Source organism: Sciurus carolinensis, chromosome 13 (genome assembly GCF_902686445.1).
Source record: "Sciurus carolinensis chromosome 13, mSciCar1.2, whole genome shotgun sequence".
NCBI classification, from domain to species: Eukaryota; Metazoa; Chordata; class Mammalia; order Rodentia; family Sciuridae; genus Sciurus; species Sciurus carolinensis.
In genome coordinates this window covers 16,311,450-16,323,995 of record NC_062225.1, presented here as the reverse complement: position 1 = coordinate 16,323,995, position 12,546 = coordinate 16,311,450, and the positions used below count along the sequence as shown (strand labels likewise).

General features: G+C 34.5%; 1 protein-coding gene across 1 annotated transcript in view; it reads right to left on the bottom strand.

Moving 5' to 3' along the window:
- The window catches only part of Septin10 (septin 10), a 78,743-nt gene that overhangs the window by 35,827 nt on the left and 30,370 nt on the right, over window positions 1-12,546 (bottom strand). Inside the window, exons 3-5 of the mRNA XM_047522674.1 lie at window positions 10,290-10,407; window positions 9,703-9,898; window positions 5,297-5,483 (exon numbers count right to left, since the gene is read on the bottom strand). Of these exons, the coding sequence (XP_047378630.1) occupies window positions 5,297-5,483; window positions 9,703-9,898; window positions 10,290-10,407 (501 nt within the window). The remainder of the gene's footprint in view (window positions 1-5,296; window positions 5,484-9,702; window positions 9,899-10,289; window positions 10,408-12,546) is intronic.

The following is a 12,546-nucleotide window of genomic DNA, read 5'->3' as shown; positions in this document are numbered from 1 at the left end:
TTCCCTCCAGGAGGCAGAGGGCGGGGCCACACCAGTTGCGATCAGGGGAGGAGCCAGCTGCCCCAACACGGCAAGGGTTACAAGCAGGCGTGCTCGGGAACACCTGTGCAAGTGCTCTGCCCGTGGACTCAACTGAATACGGCCAGTGATAAATCACCTGAGTGCACTTATGTCAATTAACCTCCTCACTGCCGATGTGATCAGGCGCCGTTCTGGCTGGCACAGCCCCCAACAACTAGTCCCTCAGCAAAACTAAGAAACAATTGACATTTCCCTCATTTTATCAATGTTCCAGTCATCAAAGACTTCTATCTATATGGTATGGAAAGGAAGCTGCAACAATACCAGCTATAAGTGTTCATGACACAAAGGAATGACTTCATTAGCTTTATTCAAAGTTCTATCACTGCAAGGGAGAAAGAGATGTAAGATCCTAAAGACTGATTAACACAAAAATCTAGTCTTGTGAGATCACAATGTAACTTTCAGAATAATAAAAGTAAAAATAAAAATTATAATTCCATTCTTAAATGTTTACCTTCTCCAATTTTACAATGATTCAGTGTATATACTCGGATATTTCAGTCTTGTATATGATTCAAGGTTCTTCCAGCTAAAACTGAAATTAATGGTAGAAAACTTTCCAACAATTTTGAGTAAACAGGTTTCATGTTAAATTACTCAAAGTACCTAAAAAGTTGAATACTGCTGGGCACCATGACACACACCTGTAATACCAGTGCCTTGGGAGGTTTGAGAAAGGAAGACAGCAGGTTCCAGTACGACCTCAGTAAAGGCCTAAAGAATTTAATGAGACCCCGTCTCCAAAAAAAAAAAAAAAAAAAAAAAAAAAAAAAAGAGCTGGGAATGTGGATCATTAGTAAAGCATCCCTGGGTTCAATACCCAGTACCAAAACAAAAATAAAAAGTTGGATAACGAGTCCTTGGTTTCAATATTCTATACTTGTATATTCAATAAATTATGCCAGGTCAATAACTTCTAATTATTTCCACATAAAATTGCAGAAGTGGACTGAATGCTAAACATCGACATTTACATGCCTATCAAAGGGAGGGAAAATAATACATGCTGCCAAAGATGGTCACTTTTCACCATCTACAAAAGATAAAAGTAACTTTCTTATCAAGCAGTCAAGTGTTTAGCTTATAGGAACAAAAGAGAATTATCTTAAGAAGGCCTGGAGGCCTTGGGAACTGAGATAAGCCAGCACAGTCATCTCTCATCTTTATCTAGTGCTCTTGTGTAAATTAGGATCTCCCTAGGCCTGCCAGGTGTCTTGTGGGTAATAGTTTTGCACTATAAAAATACTGCATATCCATAAATGTTAAGTACGAAATGAAATAACTGAAGCATGCCTCAGTTTTCTTTTTAAGCTTGTAAGAAAGCTTAGTTGTAATATTCCTGTCTGGTTTGTACAACAGAAAACTAAAGGCAGGATTTTAATAAAGTGAATTCCCCCCCCATCAACTGAATAAAGCAGAAGAGAAAAACAACAATCTTCGAGAGGGTAGTGACAATCTTCAATTCATGCCTGATGCAGATGATCTTCTACTATTACCATAAAAAATGCTTCATTTTGGTTTGAATGAAATACAGTATTATTTAAGATAACACTGGGGTTGGGATGTAACTTAGAGGCAGAGTGATTGTCTAAAATGCATGAGGTGACAGATGCGGTGGTGCACGCCACCTATAATCCTAGCAGCTCAGAAGACTGAGGCAGGATTGCGAGTTCAAAGCCAGCCTCGGGAAAAACAAAGCACTAAGCAACTCAGTGAGACCCTGTTCCTAAATAAAATATAAAATAGGGCTGGGGATGTGACTCAGTGGTCAAGTAACCCTGAGTTCAATCCCCGATATGCCCCCCCAAAAAAATACAAATAAATAAATAAAATGCATGAGGCTCTGAGTTCTTTCCCTAGCACTGAAAGAAAAAAAACACAAGATTATAATGCTTTCTAAAGTCTTGGCAGTATATAATATGCATCTAGATCTAGTTTTCTAAGAGTTAGCAGGCTGCACTTCTGAACTGCTGAATAAATGATCACATTTTCTGTTTATTCCTGAAAATCCGCTAAGGGAATATATTAATATACATTGCTCCCTGCTAACTCTTCTCTAAGACTTGAGAGCTAAAAATGGGCATCAGATTTGTAAGGACCTCCTATACAAAACTATGAATATTCTGTTGATAGACCTTTATTTTATTCATTTAATTATATGTGGTGCCGAGAATCGAAACCAGTGCCTCACACATGCAAGGCAAGTACCCTACCACTGAGCCACAACTCCAGTTCCAATATTCTGATCAAGACTGTGCCTATCAATTAAAGTTATTTTTAAGTATCAGAATAATAAACAACATAAGTGTTTCCTATGTGCCAGGCACTGGGATAAATGTTTGTAACTTATCTCAGGTACTCTTTTTTTCTCCCTCCATTTTCGTTAATTTCAAGATTGTTCTTTGCAGTAGGTATGCAAAATAACTGGTCAGAAAATAGAGTATTCCCATATACCTCCTTCCTCCACACAGTTTTCCCTATTATTAACATCTTGCATTTCTGATACTTTTTGTTCTGGTTTTCTTGAATTTTTTCTTTGTTCTTTTTAGTTATACATGACAATAGAATGTATTTTGACATACTATACATACATGGAGTATAACTTCCCATTCTTGTGGTTGTATATGATGTGGAGTTACACTGGTTGTGTATTCATATAGGAACATAGTTATATGAAGTCCAATTCATTCTACTGTCTTTCCTATTCCCATCCTGTTCCCTTCCCACTTCATTCCCCTTTGTCTACTTCAGTGAAATTCTATTCTTCCCTTCCCTCCCACCTTTCCGTGTGTTAGCATCCACATATCAGAGAGAACAATATTCAGCCTTTGTTTTTTTGGGATTGATTTATTCACTTAGCACAGTCTCCAGTTCCATCCATTTACCATCAAATGCCATAATTTCATCCTTCCTTATGGCTAAGTAATATTCCACTGTGTGTATATACTACATTTTCTTTATCCATTCATCTTTTGAAGGGCATCAAGTAATCTTCATAACAAGCATGAGCATGTATTCCTATTTCACAGGCAAAAAAGCTAAATCCTACTTAGTTTGCCCAGACAGGCAACAGCTGGTATGTGGTTGGACTGAAGTTGAACCAGGCAGTGACTTATTTTATATTGCTTTATATTTCATATATATATTTAACTTAACTTTTTGTTTTGTTTTTTGTGGTGTTGGGGATTGAACCGAGGACCTTGTATGCTAATTACAGTCCTATCTTTTTTGAGATGGGTCTCACTTACTGAGGAGGCTGGCCTCAAAATCCTGGTGTGGAGGGATCCTCCTGCTTAAGCCTCTCAAGTAGCAGGGCCTACAGGTGTGCACTACCATACCCAACTTCTACTATTATATTTTATACTAGTGTAGTGACCCAGTTGACCTCAGCTAACTCTGAAACAACATTCTTATATAATTAACAGAAGGAGGTTCTTGTCTTCACAAGGTAGTTTACAGTTTATCATAAAAAATAAAGAATATCTTTAAATCATCCAAGCTAGAGATTATACAATATATATTTTACACTGTACTAAAAAATTTTATGAAATATAGTTTATATTCTGACTACTGAGAAAAGTGAACCAACATATTTGCATGCCTATACATTTTGCATATCACATGGATAATGTAACCAGAGCTTGTACACATTATCTCATTTAATTCTCACAAGGTAATGACAGCTGTCTTACTGGGACTGTCAATTTGCTAAAACCTCTATTTACTTGTATTAATTTAGTTAATTTTCACACCTGGACTTTAAGGTAGGGCTTCTTGCTAGTCTGTATATAAGAGGTATGAAAACTGAAGCTCAGAAGGCTAAAGGCACTTGCCCAAGATCAAATAAGTAATAGGTGACAGACTCAACATTTAAAACCAGACTCCATGGGGACCAAACTGTACCTTTTTTTTTTTTTTTTTTTGGTGCCAGGGATTGAACCCAGGGATGCTGAACTACTGAGATACATCCCCAGCCCTCTTGTGTATTTTATTTAGAGATAGGGTCTCGCTGAGTTGCTAAGTGCCTTACTAATCTACTGAGGCTGGCTTTGAACTCACAATCTTCCTGTCTTAGCCTTCCGAGCTGCCAGGATTACAGGTGTGTGCCACTGTATTGTATTTATTCACACTTTATACTACTATCATGTTTATTCTCCCCAGCTTATGTTGCACACTCTTTGACAAATATGAATTCCCACATAAGAAGACTCCACTATGAAGATAACTGGTTAAAAGCTTAAGTCTATCACATCTCTTCACATGGTTTAGTCTATCAATCTTATCACATCTGATTGGATGAGCAGACCATCATATCAACTTCATCACGTTTTTGCTGAAGTCCAGGTACTATGCCAAAAGTAAATCAACCTATGCACCAAGGTTTCACCAGTAGTTCTCATGCTTTCCACACCAATTATTGTATTCTTATATAAAGAAAGCAGAACAACCAGAATGCCCTTCCATTTTTAAACTGTATCTTATAAAATTACTAACCAGGATTATGAAAGCTGCCTTTCTCACACTACTTGAGGCTGAGTTTTCTTTTAGTATAAGACAATATTTTTAAAACATCTTTTAAGCAAATATAAAAAGCTTAACTTGAGTTAATTTATTGACCTTTTTCTAGCTCCCTAAATTTATGACCTTCTTGGATCATAACAGATTTCTTTGACTTTAATTCAATGGCTCGAATTTAAACATATTTCACTAAATATGTGATAAAACATTGTACTTTAATCTTCATCAATGACGTTCTTCCTCTTGCTTAACAGTGTTGTAACCTAAAATTAGTGTTACATAATTTTTGTATTAAAAAAGAAACTGACCGGACACAGGAGCCTATGTCTATAATCCTAGCAACTCGGCAGGCTAAGACAGGAGATCATGAGTTCAAAGCCAGCCTCAGCAACAGTGAGGCTCTAAGCAACTCAGTGAGACCCTATATCTAAATAAAACACAAAATAGGGCTGAGAATGTGGCACAGTGGTTGAGTGCCTCTAAATACAATCCCTGGTACCCAAAAAGAAAAAAAGAAACTGAATTTTTATTTTCATGTTTTGTTTTGCATCTCACCTTCTAAACTGAATTTCTCCAGAAAATAAGCTGATAGAAATTTATCAGATGTTTTAAAGATGCACAGAGTATCCATAAATATATTTAAATGATCCACATACATTTAACGTCTGATTAACTGATTCCTTTCCTAACCCACCTTGCTGTCCAGGTTCTTCATGGTTAAGAGGTCAAGTGTCTTCAGAGAGTGGCCTGTTGGGGCGATGAAATAGAGGCACACGTGGATGCGAGAATCATGGTAGTTGAAGAGAGAGCGCTTGATCTTCAGTTCTTCTTGGAGATAGGCCTCAAACTGAGCATCTATGTAGTCAACTATTGGCTGGTAGCTAAAAATATAATTATTTAAATATTTAATACAACATATCAACGCTACCTTAATAAGACACCTGTAAAACTCTCAAGTTTGCGGTCTGTATTTTTACCAATTAATAAGCAGTTATATGCTATACGAAACATAACTTTAATAAAAAAAATGCTTATAACATATAAACAAAGGTACTATGTGCAAACCATCAGAACAAACTGTGCTTGATACAGTAATGAATTTACAATGATTCATTTCCATATCCATTCACATGCTGGGTCTCATTATAACAAAGGTTCCCATACTTGTCAGACTATTCAAAAAAGCTAAGAATCAAATTTATAGCCATGGCATGTTATTTAACTAGTTGAAAAAAGGCATGGGGTATCAACTAAAAATATATTTAAGTCAAAATCCAGGACTTTCTCTAAATCACATTTGTAAAAAACATGAAAAGCATTAACACAGTAAAGAGGAAAGGCAAACATCAGCTGAAAGTATCTAGGAATATTGGCATGGTTTTATTTTTAGTTAATTATGAACAAAGAAACAGTCAATGATGTTCTCTGCTACAAGTTCTTGCTCAGATAACTCCTCCTTAGAATGCTGTCTTCCCTCTCTTTGTCTCAGAATATTCAACCTTTAGGATGCAAATCAAATCACAAGACACACGCAGGCCAGTGTACTAAGAACATCCTACTTCATTACATGTTAAATGACTGCCTATGCAACTTACCTTTCTATTTTTAACTATCCTTGTTAAACAAATCCAAGTGAAAATAAGTAGCAAATAAGTCCTACCTCAAATTACCTGGACACCTTTGCAATCATCTTTGCAGACCCACAGAAGAGCAGTACCTGTGCAGCTAAGGAACTTGATAAATGTGGATAGAACTGAATTCTTCTACAAAGTTGCCTGACAATTCTAGTCCTTGAGGATCATCACCTCTTTTAAACCCATAGAATACCTTGTTCTCCCTGTCCAGATGGTAAACAATGTGAATACAAATATCTCACAGTTCTGTTTGCTATAAGAACTAGCATAATAAAGAACTTCCTTCATTATCAGAGTGATTATTAAGAACATCAGTAATTCTAGAAAACTGGTTTAAATGTAACCCAACAGGATTCCCAAAATAATAAAATACTGAAATTTAATTCAAATACATATTTGACATAAAAATTCCAAAGAAGCTTTTATTCATGACTTAAAATAGTAACATGACCTATTATGTAACCTAAATAATGTTCCTGTATCAAAATGGTTTGCCTTATGATTTTTGAAAATGAAATCCATAAACTTTTTTGTACTAAATAAACAGAATATAAGAGCAGGAAATAGTGAAATAAGAAAAACCAAAAGTGAAAAATTGAGAAGAACAAGAAAGTCAAAACTCAGAATTTGAAAAGACCAAATAAACTGGCAAAGCTTTGTTGAGACTCATCAAAAAGAAAAAGAAAAAAAAGTACAAGTAACCAATATCTGGAAAGGAAAGTAGGTATCATTATAGATGATATAGACAATAAAAAGATATTAGGAGTGTATTACCAATATTTTTAGGCTAATAATTTGACAATTAACACAAAATTGATTCCTGGAAAAGTATAACATCAAAACAGTTTCAAAAAATAAAAATGATCAACTTTTGAATAGTTCTATAAACACTAAAGAAAGTAACTCCAAATTAGTTTTAGTGGTTGGTTTTAGCAAATATTCCAGGGAAAAAGAACTCTAATCCATAAAATAGAAAAAGATAAAAATCCCCCAGTCTCATTTCAGAAAGCTAACAATCTTTATGTTTTCAAAGACAGTATAAGAGGACAATACAGGCTGAAAACCTCACATATAAACAGATTCAAGGTTAGGGATATAGCTCAGTGGTAGAACACTTTCCATGTATGTGTAGGGATCTGGGTTCAATCCCCAGCATTACAAATAAATAAATAAACAGTTGCAAAAACACTAAAAGAAAAAAATTGAATATAGCACAATATGAAAAAGTGATCCCACCATGATATCCAAGATTATAAGGTTAATTTAAAAAGGGCTGGGTATGTAGCTCAGGGATGGAGAACTGTTGGGTTCATTCCTCAAGACCAAAAACAAACAAACAAACAAAAAAGCAAACAAAACAAAACAAAAACCCACACAAAAATGAACAAAATACCCACATTATCTATTCATATTTTCAATAAAATGTACTAAAAAAAAACTTTCTTATTCTATCTAAAACAAAACCAAAAACAAACAAACAACAACAACAACCAAAAAACTCTAACATTAACACATGTAAAAAATAAAGCTTTACCTCTAGGATGAGGATGAGGATAAGGTGAGGATGCCCTCAACAAAATACACTAATCCTCCCTAGTACAGTCTGAGATTTAAAAAATTAAAGAAAAATAAAGCCTGTCTCCACCCATGATGGGAGTAACTGGGACTGAACTTACCTTCCCATCTAAAACCTAGAAACTAAGACAACATATATGAGAAAAAAGGTTTTTGAATGTTGGACAACAGGCAGTAAAAACTGTGATCATTGAGAAAGGAAATAAATGAGGGGAGCACTAAGATTTTTGCAGGTTCCAGCATGGAGACAAGTTTACTAGGCAGAGCACAGACAGACTCCAAGTAGCCTGATATATTTACCAAGATGAGAAGACTAAGACAGGAGTTTAGGGAGACCAAGATGACTGGAATCTGTGGGACAAACCACTAGGAGAGAAGAGTTGCAGACAAAATGCTCTGTGGGTCTGAAGAGGGTCCCCTAAAGTCTGTGGCTAAGTACGGATAGGCATGTGCCAAGCCCATGACCACTTCCTACATTAGAGAAATAGTGGTGGTCACAAAACTACATGTTTGTCAAAACTAATTTTGAATTGTATACTTAATGGCAATGAAATCTATTCTATTTAAATTATGCATCAGTAAATCTTTATTAAAAGGAAAGAAATACAGGGCTATGGTTGTAGCTCAGTGGTAGAGCACTTACCTAGCATGTGTGAGGCACTGAGTTCAATCCTCAACACCTCATAAAAAAGATAAAAGATTAAAAAAGAGTTTGATGAGCAAATTATTAAAAAAAAAAGGGAAGAAATAAAAGAAGTGAAAAAAAGAAGGTCTGGGAAAACCCTAATTCACAGCAATGGTTTCTGTGGGGAGAGAAATGGGACTGAGCCTAAGGAGACGACCAAAGTAGGTTCCAACTAATGTGCAGTAAAAACATATCCACATGTTACTTTAGTGACTGCCAAAAAACAATCCAACAAATAAATTAATGGAGGAAGGCAAATTAAAATTAATTTCAAGGATAAATTTACATAGAAAGCTGTATCTATTATGGATTTCATTCTATAATGAAATTAGTCAGGAGGCCAATCATACTGACACTATGTTTAGGTTCACTTAAAAATACTTTCATTTAGTTCTAAGTTGCTATCCATCTTATAAATATTAATAAATTTAAAACAAGGTATCAAAGGCCTTCTGTTTCTGCCACTAATCCACATAATTTATTCATATTTAAGACTTAATGCTGTGCTGAAAAGGCTATATGCAAATAAATATCAGAGTCAATTTGTGCAAAGTATTTTCTCTCTAAAAAACTGCTTATAATGAAAATATATACACTTCAAAAAGAACAAAAAGTAATTTACTTTAATTCAATCTATTTACCTCTTTCTTTCATAGCTTAAAGTTGATATAGAATCTATCATTAATTTTCATATTATAGGAAAATACAGAAAATATATACTAATGTAAAATATAAATTAAAATTTCACTATCAAAACTATCCTACAATGCCTACAATGCTTACTAATGTAACTATTTTAGTTGGCATATTGCAAAAATAATTCATGAACCATATGTATTTGGCCACTGTATATATTTGCCCTTGTGTATTTTTTATTCTTAGCAAGAATAATCCTTGGTCTGAAAACTAGTACCAATCACTGAATATACACCAAATATTAGGAAACAGTTAAAACTATTTTCCTGAAAAACACACTTTAGTAATGTAATTCAAATTACTCTAAAGAAATTAGACAACTTGATAGAAAAATGTCAATTTGTTAATAAGAACAAAACACTGCTTAACTGTTCAAAAAAATAATAATGTATGGGAGGAAAGGTATGAATTGCCATAAAGGAAAATCAAATCAAAGCTCAAGAGGCAAAAGGCCAACGTCTTGATCCTGAAATAAGAAAACTTGTTTTGTTACATAAAGAAAACACATACCTCTCTTCTTTATTTATTTGGTCACCAAATCCCACTGTATTCACAATGGTCAGTTTCAATCGAACATTACTTTCCTGGAGTTCATATGTCTGAGCTCTAAGTCTAACATTTGAGCAAAAATGTGAGGCTTCATGTTCTTCAAAATTAGTATTAAACAATGTGTTAATCAGTGTCGATTTTCCAATTCCAGTTTCCCCTGAAAGAAAGACAGGTATGTCTTCACAGGTGCATAGAGTGGGTAAGAAGAAACAACTGCAAATTCCTAGAGTGGTTTCAAGGATTCCAGATATTTTAAAAGTATGGTTGTCTATGAAAGAAATACACGCAGCTCGTTGTAAGTCATCAACAGAGCAGAGAAATGAATATGTATACTAGGTTACTCAAAATTTTGAGAAGAGCACTAAAATGTTTATGGAACAACAAAAGGTTTAAAGCTACAAAAAACAAAACTGACATAAATGAGTGAGAAAATCTCTGGGATCATGATCTCAAATTGACAATAAGAACATCATACTGCTTATACCAAGAATGAAATGAGTACAAGGAACATGAAGGAAAAACTCAGAGAAATAGTTAGTGGCACTCACCAACACAGAGAATATTAAAACAGAAGCCTTGCTGAATGGATCTATTAACCAGCTGATCAGGCAAACTCTCAAAACCAACATGGCCACACATAGTCAAGGATCGGATATTTTCTCTTTTCTGAGGAAAACAAAAACAACAGTCATAGTTAAAATGACCCTGACTGAAATAGGAAATAGGCACACTTGAAAGGATAAATTTATCAAAGGGACTAAAGATTTTACAATCATTACTATTCACCTAAGACACAAATGCCCAAGTAAATTATGAGAAAAGAAATCAGTCTCCAGACCCTCAAAACACAAATTTCTTATTCCCTTCAATATAAGAGTCTAGCACAAACTTTAACATTAAAACATTTTATTTCTAAAAACATGAAAATATTCAAATAAACTATGGCACATTGACTCACAAAATGGAGAATTTAAAGTCATTAAATGTCTATGATACATTTTTAATGTCAAGGAAAATCCTACATTAAAATGTCAAGTGAAAAAAAGTACAACACAGTTTCAGCTCCAGTAGTGACAGTGTAACTTATGTCAAACTTACCTCTCTGCTGGTGACAATTATAAGCAACTCTTTTCAAGTCACAAGGACACAGACACTGGAAAGAATGAAACTGGAGAGGGAACGAAATCTGCATATGAGGTATACATTCACATAGCAAACCCCTGAGAGCACTCCCAGTCATTTTGGAACAAAGAAGATGGAGCTCAGGAAAGACCAAAATAGTCTTACATGGTTGAGAAATCATTTGAAAACTGGGTCAGGAACACTCGCTAGAAATTGAGGGGAAAAATTTCAGAATTAAAGGAGCCCCAAATCTGCAAATACATGGGAGCTGAGTATTTTTAAAGAGTACTATCCTGAAAAGATAGGAGGAGCTTACATTTTAAGTCCCTAAGTTAAAAGGGCCTGAGAAATACCTCAAGTTTTCTACTGAAATCTTAGATGGGCCACATTTTAGGATTAAGGGTCATTTCCTAGGAATTAGAAATGTTCCCTTAGTACTAAAGGCATGACTGAAATAGACTGGCCCTAACCAAGCCTATAACCAATGTTCAAAGTGATCAGTGTGATGAGACACCAATTAAACGGCCTGTTAGAACAAAGTTCAACACTATTTGGAAGAAGAAAACAGAATCTAGCACCTCCACAATACTTATTATATAATAAAAAAGAAAAAAAATTGCAATAGGAAGCAGAAAATGTGATCCATAGGCAAGAAGAAAAAAAAAATTCAACAGAAAGAGATCCAATCCATATGAAACAATGTTGAATCAGTAGATAAGAACTTTAACTACAATAATTGTGTTAAAAATGTATAGGAAAGAGATGGACCTAATGGGTGACATGGCAAAGAATTAAAGACATGAAGCTCTTAGTAACAACAAAAAGCAAAATGGGATTCCCTGAATGGAAAAATGAAAAATCTGAAATTAAAATGTTATTAAAATTTTTCAATATTGAAAAATTCATCAAACAGAACAAAGAAAGAAAGCTCTGTTCAACAGTAATTTTCCAATCTAAATATCTTTATTTATTCAAGCTAAAAATCTCTCATGTAGAGAAAAAACTCTAATTGGAGCCTCAAAAACCTATAGATGATATCAAATGATCTAACTACTTATACCTGGAACAGATGGAAAAATTAGAGTAAAGAAGGAGGGGAAGAAGGAATACCTGAGTAATACGGACGGAAATTTTTCTAATTTTCTAAATATGAACTCAGAGATCCAAGAATTTCCGCAAACTACAACCAAGAAATTCACATCTAAGTACATGAGAGCAAACTGCTTACAAACTAAAACCAAGGAAAATTTTAGGGGCAACCAGGTATGAGGAAGACACATTACATACAAGTAAGCAAACATAAAATGACTGGAGATTTCTCATAAGAAACAACGCAAACCAGAAGACAAAAGAATGGCATCTATAAAATGACCAAGGGGGTAAAAAATGACAAACAAAAATTCTATATCCAATGAAAACATTCTTCCAAAATGAAGGCAAAATGAAGACATCTTTAGACAAAATCAGAAAATTCACCGTCAGTTAACCTATTAGAAATGTTCAGAGAAATCCTTCAAGATAAAGGAAAATGAGCTAGAGATGAAGCTCAGTAGTGTGCACAAGGCCTGGGGTTTGACCCTCAGAACTGTTTGAAAAAAAAAGAGAGAGAATAGAAAATGACAATAAATGGAATCACCAGAAATGTAAATATGTGGGTTTAAGAGTTTTTCCTGTTTTAATTTC